Source organism: Macrosteles quadrilineatus, unplaced genomic scaffold (assembly GCF_028750875.1).
Source record: "Macrosteles quadrilineatus isolate MER2022 unplaced genomic scaffold, UCM_ALF_1.0 Scaffold_3__2_contigs__length_128488019, whole genome shotgun sequence".
NCBI lineage: Eukaryota > Metazoa > Arthropoda > Insecta > Hemiptera > Cicadellidae > Macrosteles > Macrosteles quadrilineatus.
The window spans coordinates 107,243,745-107,267,185 of record NW_026542596.1 but is presented as its reverse complement, the minus strand read 5'-3'; the positions used below and the strand labels follow the sequence as shown (position 1 = coordinate 107,267,185).

The 23,441-nt window shown below is 33.7% G+C and overlaps 1 protein-coding gene across 1 annotated transcript in view; it reads left to right on the top strand.

Moving 5' to 3' along the window:
• LOC128990767 (inhibin beta chain-like) overlaps positions 1-22,989 on the top strand; it is a 172,334-nt gene extending 149,345 nt beyond the window's left edge. The window contains exons 3-4 of the mRNA XM_054413333.1: positions 20,389-20,600; positions 21,097-22,989. Of these exons, the coding sequence (XP_054269308.1) occupies positions 20,389-20,600; positions 21,097-21,696 (812 nt within the window). The 3' untranslated portion in view covers positions 21,697-22,989. The remainder of the gene's footprint in view (positions 1-20,388; positions 20,601-21,096) is intronic.
• The last annotated feature ends 452 nt before the right edge of the window (positions 22,990-23,441 follow it).

Genomic DNA, 23,441 nt, shown 5'->3' with positions numbered 1-23,441 from the left:
GCCATTCAATTTAAAAGAAGCAGTTACTGGGGGTTAGGCAACAAACAACCCGTTGTACAATATAAGTCAAATTTATTTTTTAAATTGTACTAAAGTGCAAATAGGGAAATCTTCTAGGTAATTTTCTGTCTCGGTAAATTTGTATATAATAACAGCTAAAGTTCCTATGCTACCATTATATATGCCTGCAGAAGTCCAAAGATTACATTGATGTATCACAACATAAACTTTTGAAATAAATATCTGGTTAAGGCTGGTTAAAGATCTGCTTAAGGATCTAGTTAAGATGTTGATAAGATCTGGTTAAGGTCTAAGCATATAAATTACAACATGAGTAAATAATATACATTCATAATAAACTACAACAAAATGATTAAATCCAATTATAAAAGACGTGTCTGTATTAGGCTACGGCATTCAATTTGTGTTGTTGAGCCTGCACTGTGTTAGTTACAACCTATTGGATTGTAGACAATTACTAACCTAATGTTAACATAAAAATGTCATCATGCAAATCTATTGGCTGTAACAATTCTTATAGTTGCGGGGTAATAGAAGGAATATCGTATCACAGGTAGGCTAAGTTTAGTTATAACTGGACTTTTGTACAGACCAAGCAGTCTAGGCTAATAGGCCTATGTATTGTTCGTAACTGTACTTCTGTACAGGCCCAGACAATTATTTCCACACCTTTGTTAAAAGATGATTTCTACACAAACCTAGGTATTAATTCACTTATTGTAGATGTAACTGGACCTCTGGACAATCCTAGGAAATCACTGTATTTATATAGTATAGGATTTGCCGCTCTGTCCAAACAAAAATTTTGACAAAACAAAGCACGATGTAAAAAAGTTAAATACAAATAGTGAAATATATTTAATTATCTACAACTTTGCCACAAACAAAAGTTATCTGACCAACAACAGAAAATCTTAGTAGTTGACTAGCTTATTCATGTCTCGTTTCCAGAATTATCCAAAATGTATTAACTTTTATATATAAGCACAACCAACCAAATATTAATTTTAAAACAACACGCTTCGTATGAAAGGATCAAATCTCTACCTATTTTCAAAATTTGATCTTAATTGTAAAGTTGTCAAAATACAAATAAATATATTCTTGAGTGTGGCAGATTGCGTGAAAATATAATAAAAATATATTTGGTTCTTACATATATGATTATTTTGACTTAAACAGTTTAGAAATATTAAATATTGGCACTAAAAGTCACAAACGTAATTGCATCGAAAATTTCCATATCTACAGCAGTACAGCTAAAGAACCCAACTTGGTAATTCCCAACAAATTCAGCAGCCAATCCAATTTTTTTTTATATTATAAATCAAAAAGAAATCATTTGAGTGGATAAGGTTTCTCGTATAATATTGCAAACCCGATATTAAAAATACATAATAATCCCTAATTATAACGTGCTTAGGGTTCATATAGGGGTCGTTCTAGATATTAACAATCTAATATTCTTATGTATATTAAGAATATTTGTGATAGCAATGCATAAGTAGTAGCTTTATTTTTAAAATCGGTGTTTTCTCTAAAATTGAAGTTTTCTGATAAATTTGTTTAAAGATCCCAGTCAAGGTGGTGGCACGTGCTATCAATGTTTTTCTTGTATAGTTTTATGTGTAGATCAAGAATATATGTCATAGCAATGCATAAGTAGAACCCTTATGTAAAAAGAGTATGTTTTTATACAACAAAATTGCCTTTTTTCCCAAAAAATTGAATTTTGTCTCATATTATTGCCAAAAACATGTTGTTCAAACAAAAAGTTTGATATTTTCAAATTAAAAATTATTTTTTACGAAAAAGCTAGTATATAGATAATGCTATAATGTAAATCTATGATATACATACAAAACTCGATAAAAAACATTGATAGCACGTGCCCTCTTGAATGGTACCTTTTTACAAATTTATGATGAAAAATTAAATTCTTATTTTATAGAACCTATTTTTTCCATAAAGTTACTACATTGCATTGTTATCACATATATTCTTGATCTACACATGAAACTATACAAGAAAAACATTGATAGCACCTGCCACCTTGATCGGTTCCTTCTTACAAATATATGAGACAAAATTTAATTTTTTGAGAAAAAAATATATTTTGTTATATAAAACCCTACTTTTTTACATAAAGCTGCTACTTATGCATTACTATCACATATATTCTTGATCTACACATAAAACTATATAAGGAAATGGTTGGCACCGCCACCTTGACTGGGACCTTTTTAAAAATTTATCAGAAAATTTCAATCAGAAAAAAATCATTTATAAAATATAAAAACCTATTTTTTACATAAAGCTACTACTTATGCATTGCTATCACATATATACTTAATCTAAACACAAAACTATACAAGAAAAAAAATGATAGCACGTGCCACCTTGACTGGTACCTTCTTACAAACATAAAATGAGACAAAATTCAATTTTTTGAGAAAAAATGTTATTTTGTTATATAAAAACCTACTTTTTTACATAAAGCTACTAGGCCTACTTATACATCGCTATCACATATATTCTTGATCCAAACATAAAACTATAAAAGAAAAACTGGGTCTGCATTTGCCACCCAAGGTGGTACCAATAAGGTCATTTTTAGGTTTGGCTCATGGACTAATAAGACCAATGTCAAAAATTTTAGATTAGTTTGGATTTGTACATGTATGATCAAATTGAAATTTGTTTGTTAACAACATGTTCGCTGTTTGTCGAAATAACCCTGGTAAGTTTGGCTTTAATATGTTCAGTCGTTATTGGTTTATCTGATTACGTATTTTTCATAAGGTCCGACTTCAAAGAGCTTTGCTCACTTCGCTTGCTCCACTCAATAATTTATTTTATGAATGACTTATTCCATATGAAATAACATTTCAGTATTAAATTTGATTTATGTCTAACTCTTGACAAAAACTTTAATTGGAAATCTCATTTCTGGTGCAAGAGACAGCAAATGGAATTACAAATTCGTAAACTCAATAGGCTACTAAATACGAATTCAAAATTATCATTGGCTAACAAAATTATACCATATAAACCTATGATCAAACCAATTTGGACATACAGTATTCAACTTTGGGGGACCTCGAGGAAATCCAACATCGAAATTCTTCAACGATTTCAGGCTAAGACACTGAAAAAAAATTGTTGGTTCAGCCTTGTTCGTATCCAACACCACAACTAGAAATGACTTCAAAATTAAATCAGTGGAAAAATAAATTGCAGACCATAACAAAAAGTACCAAGACAAATTAGGATATCATCCGAACAGTCTTGCTGTTACTCTGCTGGACAATAGTCAGTGTATTACCAGACTAAACAGTGTTGTTCATGCGTTGGACCTGAGCTACATATTTCACTTGATGAACAGGCGCTTGCTTCCTGCCATTGTTTTGTTAAATATTTTACTTGTTGTTCTCATATTCTTATGAACAGATTGTAAAATAAATTCTGATAAAAAATTACCAACTGTGTGGAATTGTGAAATAAAGTGCAGTTGACAGTTCTGCATGTTAACATTTAAACATTATGAGTTTTTGCTCTTTGTTGCATAGATACCAATCAATATTTACTTTTAAAACTCTCACCTAAGAACTTTGAAAACCCATGGGGCAGGGTCCTAGGCCAATATCGAAGCATGAATAGTTGTATGTATCCTCGGAGTTGAATTTGTCAAATTTGAGCCAGGCAGTTTAGCAATGTTTCAGTTTATCTCATACAAACACACACACATAGTCAACACCTCTTCTTTATAATAGTATAGATCTCTCACCATTATAAAAACAACATAATTTATTGCTTATATACATAAGTTAAGGCCCAATCAATATTCAATGATATATAATCAACCCCAATACACTTTTATAATATACTGTATACAAACGCAAAGAAGAAATAGAAACATATGTTAACAAGAACAAAACATCATCTTCAAGAGTCAAGAATTACAATAATGAGAATGAAGAACAGCAGTGAAGTGATTTGTTTCAAACATGTAGACCAACAAAGCCTAATTAAATAAATTTATCGAAAATTTTAATATTTGCAAAATTTCAATTTAAGATATTGATTCGTTGTATATATATCCAAAGAGAATCTTCTGTGGTCAGATAGCGCAACATAAGGCCTACTGATATGTCCCTATAAAGAATCATCACACTACAAAAATATCTATTACACTAATTTTTTTCCTCAATGAATGAGTTATCGTTAAATAATATAAGTGTCTATTTAAAAAATGTGTACGGGCGTAGTGGTTCCGTTTAGTTGGAAACTTTTGTAACTTATTATTTTATTTATAAAAAAGTCATTGATCCACGTAGGTTATAATAAGTAATTTTTGATTACCTGTACTTCATTTAATTTTCTTTTAATTATTACTTTTTAATTTTTCTTTTAGTATTTTTTACAGCTGAATACAAAGGAAAACTTTAAACATCGGTTGAAGAAGAGAGTAATCCTTCGATATTGTACCGTTATCCTTATGAGTTTGAAAATACTCCTTAAAAGCAGCCGAAAATTGCCTCAAAATAAAAATAAAAATTTCCTTTTTCAATGTAGAGAATAGACATAAAAACGGGGATTTTTCAATTTTTGTTTCATTCTGGCAATTTTTGGCTGCCTTTACTGAGTATTTTCAAGAAATGCATAATAGTAAATTGTAGGAAACTTTATTCTCTTTCGGAATATTTCCTTCCACTTTGGTCGATTTCCTTACCATTTAAAAGCTATTCCCAAAAACGTTAAGAAACCTCAAATTGTTAGTGGTGAAAAAAGTTGGAGATTACTTTTAAACTTTGAACAATTAAATCTACAGTTTTACTGGATTGATTTTGTTAAATAATGTCTCTTTGGAAGACATAAACTCTTTGAGTTGCTTTTTAATTTGATCTGTGTTTCATAGCGGTAAGTTTAATAGTATAAAAGTTATAAAACGTTGAAACCAGGCTATTCATTGTTGTGACGATAGGTCTACAGTTAAATAGTTAGTCAAATTAGTGCAAATCAAAGCTGGCTAGGCAAGTGTTCTGATCTGGGTGAAAGGTCTCCGTCCCTCTGGTCCCCAGCAATCTTCCTAATTTTATTGGTAGCAGATTCAGCACGCTAAAACTTAGTTTAGTCCAGAAACAGCTATTCCTAACATATTAGCGTTACCCTGTTTATTCCCTCCGATTACCCGAATTCCCACCAATGTACCATCACCTCCAGTATATCCTGATTAATCCCCCCCCCCCCCCCCGGCTACATTTTGAATCACCCGGTATGGATACATGGAATATTATATCATGATTGAGGTAAATCTATCTTTATGGTATAAAGCTGTAATCTAGATAGTTTATGTTTTGTAAATTATTTGTATTTGTCTTGAACAAACTCACATACTATTTTTATATCACAATGGTTGTCTTAAATGTGAAATTTTTTCAGCTTTAAAGTAATCTAAGGTAAAATTGATTTGCATTATTTCTTATGCCTCAGAGACGAGTAAAAAAAAATATTATAACGTGCAATGTGTGCACTGGGGACTCGTTTTATTACAATAATCATGATCAACGACTGGTCCAGTACGATGCCAATCTACTGTTAGGCCTACACATGTTACGTTATTAATCACATACAAAATAAATCACATCCTCAGTAAAATTATATTTGTTATTTATCACAAAACTGCACCAGCATTAAACCAATTTTTCAAGCAAACTCAGACTAGTCTTTTTGATATATTTATAAGTGATTCTCCACAGTCTAAAAAAGTGAGCTTATAAATATATACCAATTAATTACATAGTACAGGGTGGGGCAGGGAAATATCCCTACTTTTAAGATGGCACTGTGAGTAGTGGGGGCGTGCTGGAGGAATGGGGTTAGGCTCAAATTAAGCTTTTGTTTTGGGAATTTCTAAAGATATCACTATCAGTAGTAGATATGGCTTGTTCGAGTGAGCAATGTGCTTTTGCACTCGAGATGTATTTTTTTTTTCAAAAATCAGTCTATTGTTGCTGTGCAACTACGATTGGCTGTCGGGTTATCGGGTGGCCTGTCACAAAGCTGTTACAAATTGGTGTGGGTGAATTACTTTCGTGTATGTGGTGGTGTATTGCGAAGGATATTTGGAGCTCAAAGAACCGTCCGGAGTCCTGAAAACATTGACCTTGTCAGAAGATCGATTTTGCAGTCTCCTCAAAGTTCTGCTTGTAAGCATGCATCCGCGCTGGCGTTGTCTAATCGTACTGTGCCTCGTATTCTCCATGAGGACCTACACCTCCATCTATACAAGAGGGTAGTTGCTCATGAACTCACACAACGGGACTGGCAACGACGAATGCAGGCATGTGAAATCTTAATTGCGGGACTACCTCATGCTGCTCGGGATTGGTTTAGTGACGAGGCACACTTCCATATTCCTGGAGCGGGTAAATAAGCATAATGTGCTCTATTGGAGTGATGCTAAGCCTAGGGTAGTTCAAGGGAAGACCCTAGATGCCTTGAAGGATGCAATTCACTTTGAATGTTGCCTCTTTCCACAACACATGCTTCACAAAGTTATTATGAACTCCAGAACCAGAATACAGCAATGCATTTAGGATTATGGACACCACTTGCAGGATATGCTGTTTAAAACCAAGTAAAGTTATATTAAAATAAACTCCCAGATGTAACCTTTTAATCTCAATAAAAAGTTTGGTTCTAACATTTTTTGTTGTCTTTTAATTGACCTTTAAAATTAGGGATACTTCCCTGCCCCACCCTGTATAATACAAACTAATATAATAGTAATACTTAACGTATTACACATTTTCGAAAAAAATCCTATGTTTAATATTTACTTTTATATTTTGTGTTTTAATGCAGTAAATAGATTTATTTACCAAGAAATTAGTATAAACAGTATTGAGCCTCTATGTAGGATCAAGCCAGATCAAACGTAGAAAACCTTTGGAATAAGCTAGAAAACATGATCTAGTCAAAAGTAATATTCCATTATTCAGGATGTTTTGATATTATAAGTCAACCTAAGTGTTGTGGTGTATTGTGATTTTAATGTAAACAGTTTTAATGTTTTGTTTTGTTACAGGTTCTACAAGAAGCATTACTCTGTTTATATTTATTTAAATTATTTTCTATTGTGATTTATATGTTTTGTAATTATTATATTTATTATTAAGATTATGTAATGTACTATATACTTTCTGAGTGCATCAAATATATTAACCATATTATATGTTTTAACTTTAATGTATGTTACTATGTCCATGAGCTTAACTGTCATTTTTTGCTATTATTTTATTATTAAATACATCAAATCCCAATGTTATTAATCAATATTTTAAATGTTACTTATTGCCTTTATTGCAATAAGATCATAGAACTTTAAAATGTATCAAATGAAACTTCCTAAAATCTCACCTATTCCTTTGTAAAAATATTAATTTTAAACAGCTGCAATAATTACATCTTAATAAATTCGTTCCATTGTGATAAATTACATAGAATACAAACTTTGCCATTCATGTTAGTAAAATATACTGTATGGCTCTTAAAACACACAGTCAACCATCAATTTTGTAGCAAAGGACTTTACACATAATAACCACTAATTTTAAAGTATTAAGGTTTTTTATGTCTCTGAACTGTTAATGAAAATTCGATATCTTAATAAATTAACACATAATAGCTTACATGTAATGCAAGGGTAAAATAAAGCTACAAAGTATTATACAATGATTTAACAACACTTTTTGTCCTCCTTAAGCTATGAAAGTGTTGTTTTCAACTGTATTCTGTTTTTATATGGGGTTTTAGTAATTCCTCTGTTACATGTTTGACCTATTTGCAAATTCCGTTGATAAATATTACAGAAGATAATGTTCTGTTGTAGGTACGTGGGGTGCAGTTCCAAGATCAAGTCAACTATCACAACCAACATACTCTTCTGCTTCTTTGGCATCTTTTCAAATCACATATCCGAGGAATTAATATTACCTCATTCTTAATTTTTCTTTGGCCAGTTTTAATCGCAATTAAATTCAGTTATCTATAATCATTCCGAGTTTCTCCTTTTCACATTTAGGGAACCTACCAAAGCAGTATTGCTTAATATTTCAGCCTTGCCCCACATTAAAGGATCTTCACATTTTCCTCAATTCAAGTGTTTATCACCGGGGTTCTGTGCAATATTGGTAAGCTTTGTCAGCATGTTCTTCATATAGATTTCATTCAGATTCATGGTTAGAAGTCTGGAAATTGGCGAGGATCACGTAATGCGGACTCTTCTTTTCGTGCGAAAGCTTTCCTAAGCTCACCCAACTAGTTTTGGTACCATAAAATGTACTTTCTTCATTGTATTTGTTGAAGGATACTCTTTAGTCGTCTTGAGCCGTTCATGTCACCCTCCCAACTCATTTAATGATCCATTGTGGTGTGAGTAGCCTCCGGATTGCGAATAATAACTAATGATAGTGGTTTAAATACCTTTTTCTGGCAATCCAATTGTTGTATTCCACAACTAGTATCAAACTTCTAAGAGTTCATCATTAGGTGCGTACAAGGATGATTACTTCATATGAAGGTCGTCAGATAACAGTTTTTTACACTTACACATACGAACAAACATAGCGCACACACACATACGGCCGATAAAATAAAACGACGAGCAACCTGGTGTTGATGATGTGGAAGTTGCGTCTAGACTGTAGGAAACTCAGCTGGTCAGGTATCACACGCATTTTCTTATCACTCGCCTGTTTCATTGTCTCTGCCCTCCCCTCTCCAGTATTTCTATTGCGATGTCGTATATTATGTTTGAATTAAAATAAAATTGGTCGTTTAGATCGAGTTGGCAACGCCATAAATGAACTAGTTTCACTAAAACAATATTAAAGCAGAACTACTTTCAGCTTAAAGATAAATTGTACTTAAAAAAGCCTGTCGTTCTAGTTAATCGTATTAAATAGTTGAACAGATCAAAGTATAGCTTTTACTCAAGCTTCAATCTGAACCGTTTTTATCTACAAACGAAGGCCGTTAATACAGGTTGTAACGCTTACACAGTTCCTTCATATTTACAAACGCAATCCAGCTACTCCTTGTATTTTGCCGCATCAAGGCGCTGCGCTGTGTATCCACTCGTACAGCCAATATCGACAACCCATCGCGGTTTATAAATTAAATTAAATATTTTTTTACTTTGTAAACACATAATATAGATAATGATATAACTGAGAATATCAGTAAGCCATTTCACAACTTTTTACAAACCTCAATTCGGTCAAAAATTGTTTATTACATCTTGTGTTTTCGTCTTTTGATGTCACTAGAATATAATTGCCTGTATGAAATGGAAAAGAACAAAAATTATGATATATTCAAAATGAAATATTCAATTTTTCACTATGTACTACCTTTAATTTCTACAATTAACATCATAAGTTACTCGTACAATTAACACGTTGAATGGTTAGTTAACATTTTCCCTGTTTGCTATTATAACTCTTACCTACCTGAATTGATTCTTTCACAAGTTTATTAACATAAAAAACACAACATAGTTAGTCAAATAAATTGTTATGTAAAATAGTTCAATTAGGCCTCAAACGTTGTAGCTTGTTCAATATAATAATCAGTATTCTTAAAGTTTAATATTGATTATTAAATCATTAATAATACTCATTAAAAATATATATTAACTGCATTTGTCATTTTATAACCGTTGAAAAATATATAGACCATATACTTGTGAAAATTAATTAAACTACTGCTACAATCCAAATTAATTCAATTCTATTTCGTATAGGAATATGAATATTATGTATATTTTATGTGTACCAACAAAACTGATGGAATACGAGCAGTACCTGCGGGACAGGGGGAATAAACAAGTATACGCAGTCACCACATACCGATGACGTATTTGTCATGTTGTCGCATTAATACGTATTTCGTGACAAACAGAACACGACCGTCCTCTGTTTGAAGCTTAAATTGAGTCAATTACACGAATAAACATATCTGTTGCTATCTGGACAAGCGAGGACAAACTATGAGCTAAATCGATTAAATTAATATTCGAGCTTAACTTGGATGGTAAACAATCAAATTAAAATGGTTAATTTTAGTGTCATTCGGATTCAATGATTTAGAAAAAAATTATACTTTTTGAATTTAAATAAGTTATCCGGTCTTTAAATGTAGCTTATATGGTTTGTAAATTGTTGGTACTGTTCATGATTATACTATTTTCTGTTTTTATGTCATGAGTGACCAGTATTTGACGATATTAATTAATTTTATTCGAATTAAGTCTCATCAAACTATTACATTGTTGCTGTTGGTATGTTTCATTATAAGTGATTTTAACTATACATCAAATCTTTTATTAACAAATTAGTATTTTTTTTTTTTTAATAACAAATTATTCTCTGAAAGCCTAATTGTAGGCCTTTCTCTTGAGGAGCATAAATAAAGTTATGTAGGATCATTAAACCATGGATTCAAATAAGAGTTTGAAAAACCTTCGATAAATTGTAGAACATAATTCCAGTTAACATTGATAAAATGAAACAACAAGAAAATTCTAAACAGAAAATCAGCTATAACATCTAAGTTTATAAACAAAATTACTGATCTGTCCTATACTCTTATAAGAGCAATGTTTGTTTGTATGTTTGCTTGCACAAAGATCTCGAAAATGACTTCAACGATTTCCTTCAAATGTTTTAAATAATTATTTTTGGCCTAAAAACGTGATTGACGACAGCCACTACCTCAGCAAAATTCATATTTCACTACAAAACTCATTTGAAAATGTAAAATTTTAACATTGGCCTTATGGGTTGCCAAGTAGCCCTAAACATGTTGGTTGCCTTTGCATTATGAATAATTCCATAACTGAGACACCTTCAAACCAAGCTTTTATTTGTTTTGCCTATGCTGTTTTTAAGAAAAAGTTAATTTACATAGTTAACAAACAAATAAGGACGAAGCAAAAATTCTGAAACCCCAAAATATATTTCATAACCTATGTATCTATGTTGTATTAGTTCGTATTAACTAATTGTATTATTGATTGATAACTTCTGACGTTTGGTTTACATGTACGAATTTCGAAGATTTATGATAACATTGTTGAAAACAACACTTTAATATTCATATTAATTTTTATAAACGAAATAAAAATATTGTATATGATAAATATATTTACAAGTAATTTTGACTATATCAAACTGTAATGAATTGCGTAAGTACTTCCATTAGTTACATAAGCTTTCAGTTGAGTCTCTTGAACTCATCGAAAATTATTACTTTTATTTGTTTTGAAATAAATTTTATAATATTTGACAATTGCTCCATTTCGACCAACAGGTACACCAGATAATTCTGATTCGTGATGTTTCTGACCTATCCACAAAATACATTACTTATTTGAGATATTCTATTGGCATTTAATGTCATTTAATAGAGTTTAATGTCTTATCAAATGTGGGAAATAAAGGTTAGAATGAAATCTTATTTCGGCAAGGAAGGTTTGGCTGGGGTAGGTCAAGGCCCAGCAGTTATTGGGTCAACAGCGGAGAGTTCAGGGGAGGTCGATAATCCACCCTTGAGTCAAGTCAATTACACCCTGTATGTGGAAAAGTCACTTGACTTGTGCACCAACTACTTGACTAACTCAGCTACACACGCAACAACTAGAGTGACGTAACAGAATAGGGAAGATAGCTTAACTCAACCTGTCTGTGAAAAGTCACTTGACTTGTGCACCGACTACTTGACTAACTCAGCTACACACTCAACAACTAGAGTGACGTAACAGAATAGGAAAGATAACTTAACTCAACCTGTCTGTGAAAAGTCACTTGACTTGTGCACTAACTACTTGACTAACTCAGCTACACACTCAACAACTAGAGTGACGTAACAGAATAGGAAAGTTAGCTTAACTCAACCTGTCTGTGAAAAGTCACTTGACTTGTGCACTAACTACTTGACTAACTCAGCTACACACTCAACGACTAGAGTGACGTAACAGAATAGGAAAGATAGCTTAACTCAACCTGTCTGTGAAAAGTCACTTGACTTGTGCACCGACTACTCGACTAACTCAGCTACACACTCAACAGCATCATGTTTGAGATTAGAGTAACGCAACAGAATAGCGAAGATAGCTTAACTCAACCTGTCTGTGAAAAGTCACTTGACTTGTGCACTAACTACTCGACTAACTCAGCTACACACTCAACAACTAGAGTGACGTAACAGAATAGGAAAGATAGCTTAACTCAACCTGTCTGTGAAAAGTCACTTGACTTGTGCACCAACTTGACTAACTCAGCTACACACTCAACTACTAGAGTGACGTAACAGAATAGGAAAGATAGCTTAACTCAACCTGTCTGTGAAAAGTCACTTGACTTGTGCACCAACTACTCGACTAACTCAGCTACACACTCAACAACTAGAGTGACGTAACAGAATAGGAAAGATAGCTTAACTCAACCTGTCTGTGAAAAGTCACTTGACTTGTGCACCAACTTGACTAACTCAGCTACACACTCAACTACTAGAGTGACGTAACAGAATAGGAAAGATAGCTTAACTCAACCTGTCTGTGAAAAGTCACTTGACTTGTGCACCAACTACTTGACTAACTCAGCTACACACTCAACAACTAGAGTGACGTAACAGAATAGGAAAGATAGCTTAACTCAACCTGTCTGTGAAAAGTCACTTGGCTTGTGCACCAACTACTTGACTAACTCAGCTACACACTCAACAGCTAGAGTGACGTAACAGAATAGGAAAGATAGCTTAACTCAACCTTTTTGTGAAAAGTCACTCGACTTTTGCACCAACTACTTGACTAACTCAGCTACACACTCAACAACTATAGTGACGTAACAGAATAGGAAAGATAACTTAACTCAACCTTTTTGTGAAAAGTCACTTGACTTTTGCACCAACTACTTGACTAACTCAGCTACACACTCAACAACTATAGTGACGTAACAGAATAGGAAAGATAACTTAACTCAACCTTTTTGTGAAAAGTCACTTGACTTTTGCACCAACTACTTGACTAACTCAGCTACACACTCAACAACTATAGTGACGTAACAGAATAGGAAAGATAGCTTAACTCAACCTGTCTGTGAAAAGTCACTTGACTTGTGCACCAACTACTTGACTAACTCAGCTACACACTCAACAACTATAGTGACGTAACAGAATAGGAAAGATAGCTTAACTCAACCTGTCTGTGAAAAGTCACTTGACTTTTGCACCAACTACTTGACTAACTCAGCTACACACTCAACAACTATAGTGACGTAACAGAATAGGAAAGATAGCTTAACTCAAACTGTCTGTGAAAAGTCACTTGACTTGTGCACCAACCACTTGACTAACTCATCTACACACTCAACAACTATAGTGACGTAACAGAATAGGAAAGATAGCTTAACTCAACCTGTCTGTGAAAAGTCGCTTGACTTGTGCACCAACTACTTGACTAACTCAGCTACACACTCAACAACGTCATGTTTGAGATTATAGTGACGTAACAGAATAGGGAAGATAGCTTAACACAACCTGTCTGTGAAAAGTCGCTTGACTTGTGCACCAACTACTTGACTAACTCAGCTACACACTCAACAACGTCATGTTTGAGGTTGCAGTGACGTAACAGAATAGGAAAGATAGCTTAACTCAACCTGTCTGTGAAAAGTCACTTAACATGTACATAACCACTTGACTAGCTCAACATTCAACAGTCATCAACGTCATGACTGAGGTTGGAATGACGTAACAGAATAGGAAAGATAGCTTAACTCAACCTGTCTGTGAAAAGTCACTCGACCTGTGCACTAACCACTTGACTTGCTTATCATTCAACAGTCAAAAACGTCATGTTTAAGGTTAGAATGACGTAACAGAATAGGAAAGATAACTTAACTCAACCTGTCTGTGAAAAGTCACATGACTTGTGCACTAACCACTTGACTAACTCAGCTACACACTCAACAATGTCATGTTTGAGGCTACAGTGACGTAACAGAATAGGAAAGATAACTTAACTCAACCTGTCTGTGAAAAGTCACTTGACTTGTGCACTAACCACTTGACTAACTTAACATTCAACAGTCAACAACGTCATGTTTGAGATTAGAATGACGTAACAGAATAGAAAAGATAGCTTAACTCAACCTGCCTGTGAAAAGTCACTTGACTTGTGCACTAACCACTTGACTAAACACTCAACACTCAGCATGGCTATGTATGGAAAATTTAGACCTCACTGATGTCTGTGATAATATGTAGTTGCAAAGGTACAATAATCTAATGTTGCACTTAAAGAGGCGTCTTCACTTGTGCACTGTCTAAGTTGTTCTAAAGAGACTTAAGGTAGATCTCTGAAGATGGGGTACTATTCCCTAGTCACACATTCGGGGCAAAATGGTGTCCTTTTACTCCAAAAAATTTGAGAACTTCTCATCGGCATTCAAATCAAATAAATATATAGTTCAGAAACAAAAATATTACGTCAATTGTGTACAAAAAGCACTCTGCAAAGCATACCTTGAGTGCTGGAACCGAGTAACAACATTAAATTAATATTACACCTTCAGATCGTGTAATTGCTAACAACTTTTACATTATCAATAGTTCTCTTTGTCTTTTCCTGATGACCATACGATGTAAATAAAGCCAAAATTTTGAACTTGCAAAGGTTTCCGTTATATTTTATTACATTATTCTTTGCAATGTACTGTATATTCCTCTGAGGACCACGTACTGAATTTGAATTGCGATTCGTCTTACGATCTGTATATGTAATTCATCAACTAGAAATATGTTTATTGAATATTCGTAAATTGTCACCATTTAACTAACTTTTCCTACAGTTACCTAACAATGTACATGTTCTCTCACTGATTTGAGAAAGCAAAGTGGCCAATTCGCTCATCAGTGAGGCAATGTTAACATTGTCTCACTCTAATTACTTTGTCTCACTCCAGATTTGCAACGTGAAGGCACGAAATAGTGAGCGCGTAGCATGCAGGCAACGTCGTATGCGCGCGAAATACGTTGGCAGCACTGGCTGTAAATCAGCTGGTCAGCTGTTGTACTGTTGTATTTGTCACTTCACGTTAAATGTTATATTAAAAGTTCACTTCTGTGTAAAAATAGGTTATGTTTCTTCACCAATTTATTTGTTTTATGGTAACTGTAAGAAAAGTATAATGTGCAACTCGAGTTCAAAGTACAATTGCCTCACTCGAGAAACCATTCCTCACTCGCCTACGGCTCGTGAGTAAGGATTTCTCTCGAGTGAGTCAATTGCTCACTTTTCTCACTAGTTGCACAAATAACTATTTCGCAATCAAACTTTTTCGTTAAACTAACCAAATCAAAATATGATTTTTACGTTGAAAATCAATGTACATTATACAAATTTCCGGCAAATTCAAACTCGCAGTAAATGTATTTGGTGGTCGGTGCAACGAGACGAGAATAGCTGTCAAAATCATTAAGCCTGTGGAGGTGCGGAAAACTCTAAATGTGGGTCAAACGGCGGTGTCCGTGTAATAGTTCACTTGACTTGTTAGCTCCGCCACCTTCAATGGAAAATAGAAACTCACAATGAAGTTGTTCAACAACAATGAGTTCTGCTTTCGTTTTAATATTTCACGTTGTTAAGGAAGTATGTTACTTCCTATTATAAGATATATACTCGGTGGCTTTATTGAATTTATTGATTCGGTGGCAATTTATAATTTATTTAACACTTGCATGGTGTGTATGATTAACATTAAAAAACTTTTTATTTTTAAAATATTTTAATGAGGTTCAACAACATTGAAGTCGCATACATAAAAAAAAGGAAAAATAACTATTTTGACCTGTAAAGAACGTCTGTGATTTCCTTTTTTATTTTGCTGAATTGTGGTGCTTAAGTTTATGTTGTGTTTTTGAACCATTTAAAAACTCCTTCTTGTCAATTATTACTAGTGACGTACTGAGATGTTTTCTTTTGGTTTGACGGAATAGTTTTACATTTTTTAGATAGCAGTTCAAACTCTGATGTGATTAAACTTTGTATTGTTTTATCAAACAATTAATTATACGAAACATTAATTAATATTTAAAATAAAACTCGGTCTAAGATCATATATATGAATAAAATGTATGTATATATGATTTATATCCATCTCACTATCAAATCGGCATTTTTTGTACTTTAAGCATTGGAATTAAGAGCATTTAACCACTCTTTTACCCAGTTTATAATAAAATAAGAATATTAAGATATAATATTCTTTACCTAGATTTTCATCGTTTTCTAAATAAATAGCACTTAAAATACCTCATTTTCCAAGGTTAAAACGTTAGCATATATCGATACTTTTAACCTTAAATATAACGATTGTCATCTTTGGTGTTTACTGGAAGGCAAGTTCATTTTGATGTACACGATTTATGTTTACTGTTTCGTTTTTTATTATTTTTAGTATAACTTTTTAAGTCAAAACTTGTATTGAAGTCGCAATACTTTGAATAATTATTTGAGTATAAATACGAAATAATTTTATTGTTCCCAGAATAATAATGAAATTAAACTTATAACTGAATGGAATAACCTTTGTAAGTCATTTAATTGCTAATTTTATTTCTACGTCTACAATAATATTTTTCCAAAGGGGACCAAAAAGAAGATACAATTGTTCTATCTAATATTACATACTAATTGTTCCAAATGGCGGGGGGCACATTCAGTTCTAGAAGCTGTAGGTTAAATTAGAATAAATCACAGGTTTATGTATATTTAAACAAGTTGTTGTATTTAAAAATAATCTAACAAAACGCTTATATTATTTTTACTAAAGCATTTGATGAAACCAGAGTGTGTAAATATAGGTACTCCTCAGGGTTTTATGTGAATTTATACTATATTAAAAACAGTATTTGTTTTCATGTTAATATCTTATGTCGTGCTACATTGACTAGCTCAGAGTGTGCATAGGTATATTAATGTTTTATACTGTGATATTTTATAGTTTAAATTATGTTACAGTATAGTATAAGGTACCTATCAGGCAACATGTTCACTTCTCGAAAGCAGCTTAATTTTTTGGAGGCTGAATTCAACCATCTTCATTTTTATTCTAGTACTGGGTACAATTTTAAAGTGAGAATGGAGAGTCTAGTAGTTGTATAGATAGTCATAGCCTTTAGCAGAGTACAATGGATGTGTTATTTTTCTTGTGTGGTGTTGTGATATTAATCTTATCATATTTTAAATATAAGATGTTTCAGCGCAAGAGATAAAGCCCTGCACAATCTAATGGCTCCATATCTTCGTTGGATTAATGTTATGGAAGCTGGTTTCCTATTAGTTCTATTGGTTTAGTATTCCCTGGTATACAGCTAAGTTTAATTTACTTAACTGAAAAGTAACTTACACCCCCCTTAACTTTTCAACCATTTGAGATATTTGAAATCCGTTTGCGGCAACCTTTTTAGATATGAGGGGCTACAATAATTACGTTCAATTTTGAAAATTTTGCCCTAAGCAGTGGGGGTAGCTCAAAATTTTCAAATGACAAGTAAAGTCAAGTTTGCTATCATTTTACGGATATTGACAAAACATATCAATTGACATAAAGAAAACCAAAATCGGCCCACTAATAATAAAATGGCACCCTAAAACGGTTCTAATCCAAATAACCACGAGGATGACTGAAAATTAACTTGCACCCCCTTTAACTTTTTTACTATTTGAGATATTTTAAATCGGTTTGCAGCAACTTATTTGACTTATTTGAGTGATTATGGTCAATTTTCAAATTTTAGCCCTTAGGTAGCGGGAGTAGGGGGTGGATCAAAATTTTCAAATAGCAAGTATAGTCGACTTTGGTATCATTTTAAAGGTCTTAACGAAAAAAAACAATTAACATAAAGAAAAAATAAATCGGACCGTTAATAACAAAATGTCAGCTAAAAATGATTAAAACGATGGTTATCAAAAGCAATTTTGTTATTGATCATCCGATTTATTTTTTCTTTGTGTTAATTGTTTTGTTTTGTTAAGACCTTTAAAATGATACCAAACTCGTCTATACTTGCTATTTGAAAATTTTGAGCTACCCCCGACCCCCGCTACCCCTAAGCGCAAAATTTTTTAAACTGACCATAATTATTGTAGCCCTCCATATCCAAACAAGTTGCTGCAAACCGATGTCAAATATCTCAAATAGTTAAAAAGTTAAAGGGGGTGCAAATTAATTGTCAGCCACCCTCATGGTTATTTGGATTTGAAAGTTTTAGGGCACCATTTTGTTATTAGTGGGCCGATTTTGGTTTTATTTATGTCAATTGTTATTTTTCTTCAAGACCTGTAAAATGATACCAAACTCAACTATACTTGTTATTTTAACATTTTGAGCTAATCCCTACCCCCACTACCCCTATGGAAAATTTTTTCAAAATTGACCATAATTATTGTAGCCCTTCTTCATAAATATAAAAAGGCCGAAAACAGATTTCAAACATCCTAAATATTTGAAAAGTTAAAGGGGAGTGTAAGTTACTTTTCAGTCACCCTGTATAAGCTGCCTAAGATAAATTGTATTAATAATCTGTATCTCTATGTAAACAAATCATCATGTGTTGTTCTTTGTTGTATGCCTATATTAAAATAACTTACCATGTAATCTCCAGTTCCAAGCTTGTAAAAGAACTTAAAAACCCAATCATTAAGGATTTGAATAAAATTGACTTGAGTTCAAATAGTGTTGCAAATTCTATTATATGCTCTACCCCATCTTGAGTTGGTTAGTTTATTTGATCATAAATTTTAAAAATTGTTTACGAGATTGATTTTCAAAAAAATACCAATAAAAAAAACACAATTAATAGGTATTTATAATTACTGTTTGAAAACAAAATCGTATTTGTTTTAAGCACTATGACACATTCATCACACCACATCACATAATTGATTACATTTTGATAAAATTCTGATAATAAAAATCAAAATAAAATCATACATAAAATCGTTGTAAATCAATCAAAGTCAAATCATTAAATCATCAAGGGCCTTACCTCACTGATCATCAAACTGTCCATGTTATATTAGTGGTCGTAGGATTCTGAAATTAGCTTATACTATTTAACAACAGAGCTACGTCTACTGCATATTCAAAACTTTTTGATCGTTGTTATTACCATATTAAAATAGTTTGTTTAAATTTTTCACTGGCTGTATATGCACACATGTTGTATTCAAATAAACTAAAATAGTCATATTTCCACTATCTTCATAAACAATTAATCTTTATTCTGCTCTAAGAAGTATTTTCTTCTACTTTTTTTAGTTTTTATTAGTTTGTAGTTATTTTATATAGATTATTTGACAGGCGGATTTTATTGTACAGAATTGCCAACAAATATTAATTTAAATAATCTACGACTTTGTTTTATAGAATCCAAGATTATTTCTATATTTAATAGTTAATTTATTTAAATTGACCTCATACATTACTTGATAATATTTCCTGAGTCAATTTTAAAACTAATCCTGTATTTGTATATAAGATGTTTTAATGTTTGGTTGTTTCAGGTTTGAATGCATCGCTTCTATTCCAAATGTTTACTAATGTGTTGCATATTGCGCTTAACAATATCATGTCTTATGTTCATGTATGATATACTATAGGGTGTTATTTATATATTTATAAATATAACTATTAAACTAGTGTATAAAAGTCATCATTACTATAAGCATTGGTTGTATTAACAGTCAAATCTATAAGATATGCCAACTTTTTAGAACACTACTACTATTAATATAATATACCGGGATTTTCAAAGGTCTGGTAACACGTTAATATTTTTCTTAATCGTTAACGCAGAACAATGAAACTCTATAACTACGTCCTCGATGTAGTTACTGACTTTTCGGTCATTGAAACGGTATTTTTTTCGCTTTCGAGGGACGACCTGTGGAGGAAGTAAAGGTGTTTATTAGAGAAACACATTGCCTCAAACCCGACTGAAAAAGGATGATTAGTTTTGAAATAGCAGCCTCTCAAAGTTTATCAACTTTTACGTAGGGGAGAGTGTAAGACAGACGTGAATACTCAACCGTGTTAAGATAATAATTACATTTAATTATAGGTTACAATTAAGATCATTTCTTTCTTCTCAGTAAAACGTTTCTGACGGTCAATTTTTTCTGCAGTCTCTAACCTAAAGAAAGACTGGACAAGTTGAAAAAATGTAACGTCAACTTTGTTTTTTATAAGGACATGAATGCATAGTTTCAACAACTGACCAAAGTTCTTCTGATTTCAGGCCACATGTTGAACGGTCAGACTCTGCTAGAGTTCCCCCACCCGCGGACCCAAGAAGCCGAGGGGTCCGTGCTCAAGGTCAAATCCGCCACCCTCTGGGTCAAAGTCCGCCCAGTCCACTCCGAGGGCTACGCCAGGGCTCTAAACATGACGCTCTGGATCTTCCGAGTGGCACCTAGCCGACTGAGGAACGCGTCCTACCTTAGCGGCAAGGTACGGCAGGTTCAGGATGAAAGAATCAAATGTCTTTAAGGATTACAGAAACCTAGGCATCCTGGTTGTGTCATGATTGCAAAGTTTACTTTGGTTCAGATGTGTACAATAGCCTAGAATGTAGAAGAGAATGTGGAAGATAGCATTATTCATCCTTTTCTCTACGTCGTGGGGTCTTGGAGTCAGTTTATCTTTGTGCACTTTAATTTTATTTATGAGCTACAGCTCCACGCTGAAATTCCAGAACTAGAAACGGCTTCAGTTTTTTGATGACCAGCTTTTGGTTAATGAAGATGGGTCTTCCGTTTTGGCATTTCCGTTAAGATAAAAGCAACAAGCTTAAAGTTTATGACATGCTAATACATAATCAACTAATAGATAATACACTAACAGATACTTAGGTACAGTAATATATGCTATGGATGAGTATTAGAAGTATAAATTATGATTTGATACTTCAATTGTTTCTAATACAAGGTGTGCCGTTTGTTCGCAGGAGTTTGACGAACACACGGAGATGTCGGCGTCACTGCCCGTCACTCTGTCGTCTCTAGGCTGGCAGAGGTTCGAGCTGACCTCCACAGTACGTCAGTGGTACGACGCCGCCTCCCAGCAGAGACTGAGGCTGCTGGTCGACTGCTCCGGGTGTACCAACCTAGTTGAGGCGGTGTTGTTCCAAGGGGCGTCGTCGGACAGACCTTACCTCGTCGTCCACACGGAGAGTATCGCTACGCGGAGAGTGCGGCGGCGAGCCATCGACTGTCAGGGTAACAACACACTCTGCTGCAAGGAGAGGTTCTATGTGAGTTTCCGCGAGCTCGGCTGGGATGATTGGATCATCGCTCCTAGTGGATACTTCGCCAACTACTGTCGCGGAGACTGCGGTGGTGGAGGGGTCCGAACCCCCGACATGATCGCCAGCCATCACGCTCACGTCATAGAGGAGTACCGCAAGATGGACCGGCTGAACGGCATGCAACCTTGCTGTGCGCCACTCAAGTTCTCCTCCATGTCGCTCATATATTTCGGTCCCGACATGACCATCATTAAGAGGGACCTTCCCAAGATGGTGGTGGACGAGTGTGGTTGTCCATAAGCGATCGGCCGCGTAGAGACTTTCAACCAATTTGAACTGAATCGAATTTACCGGTACCTTTTTAGTTTGTTAACTTCCCCCTTGTATTTTTCGTCATGTTCTCTTACCAGTATCGCTGTACACTGTGAACTGTGATCTGATTGTTAAGATTTGTGGTTGCCTTCTTATACAAGAAATTTTTATATTCTTATATCGAGAGTGGACGATGTGCGCGCTCCGACGACCTAGTGACCAAGGGTTTTAACTTGTATATTGTAGACGTTATAGCGAATAACGACTGATGTAGTAACGATAATCGATCGTGTAAATAATACTCTATTTTATTATAAATCAGTAGGAGGTGTAAACTTGTAAAAGAAAGATGTTCGTGAGCGCGCTTTCAGGGTCGAGATGTTTATAAATTAGCAATCGTTCTTTACTCATATCATTCGTGTCTAGTAGCTATACCTTGTGATACTGTAGTTCCACACGACGATATGTCTAGGATAAGTAGCTACTGTGAGTGTTAGCCCGTCCTCTAATTTTTCACATTGGCTGCGAGGACCCCAATACTATTGTTACAACGTTAATTCTATAGTAGAAATTATAAGTGTACACCTAAATACTGACTAAAAAAAATGTTCAAACATCAAAAAACAAAACAATATACAAAAAAATTCAGGAAACTTTTGTTTCAAAAATTGAGTTTGAATATGTATAAAGAGGCCAAGACTGTTTAAAACATATCTTAAATTTCGGGTTTAAACCTTTTTTTCCATTTCTTTGGCTTGGCCAAAATACAAATCACTTAAGTGTGCCAAACTAAAAACAACATCTACCGAAAATTAAATTCATGAGCAGCTAATCTTCCAGCCTTAGATACTTAACAGGATTTTTTTCGTCCTTAGTAAACACATAGACCGAATTTTGAAATATTAGATCGAATAAATTTCCTGGTAAACTTAAACGTAGAGTCTAAATTGTTTTGTTTACAGTAACTAACGTATCACTCACATCTTTCTAGAGGCAGCAGGTCTGGAACATTGTACAGTTACCTGGAGAGGATGCTATGTATATTGTAGACTAGTCAGTTGCTTGTTTCTGTTACACCGGTGTACAATAGGCGATATCACTGTAGCATTCCCTAGCCCAGTGGAGTGTCATGTGTGAATCCCACTCCTGCATCCAAGAGTTGTCTGAAACACGAATCATTTTACTTTTCGTGCTTCAAATCATTCAAAGACATTCCAGATGCATGAATTGTGTTAGTTCCAAAGGATCTCTAAAACGTTTCGTTTCATAAATTCCATATATATTTCCTGTTGATAACTTGGTGGAAGACCGATACGAGCCTTTGATACTATTCATAGTTTGAAATACGAATCGTGTTATTGGCTATGCAAGTTTTTTTCAAGCCTCAATTGTTTCAAAGCGCAAATAGTGTACTTTTGATTATAAAGAACTATTTCTGGAAGTTTCTCCAACTTTGAAAATTTTTACTTTTCCTGAAAGATTTCCTTGTATGAAACATCTTGTTTAGAAATCTTGTTATTTCTCCTGGAAGCTTTTGATGACACGATTCTTGTCTCTGGTTTCTCTCGAAATCTGAAGCACAAACCTAATTATTTGTAATGAAAGTTGTCTCCTCGTAAGATTAGTGTATCAGACATGCATCTCAACGTAATGTATTTGTACAACCCGCTTCAGTCTTCATTTGTGTTCAGGATCCAGTGGACAAGTGGAAGAGACATTATTGTACCCACTTG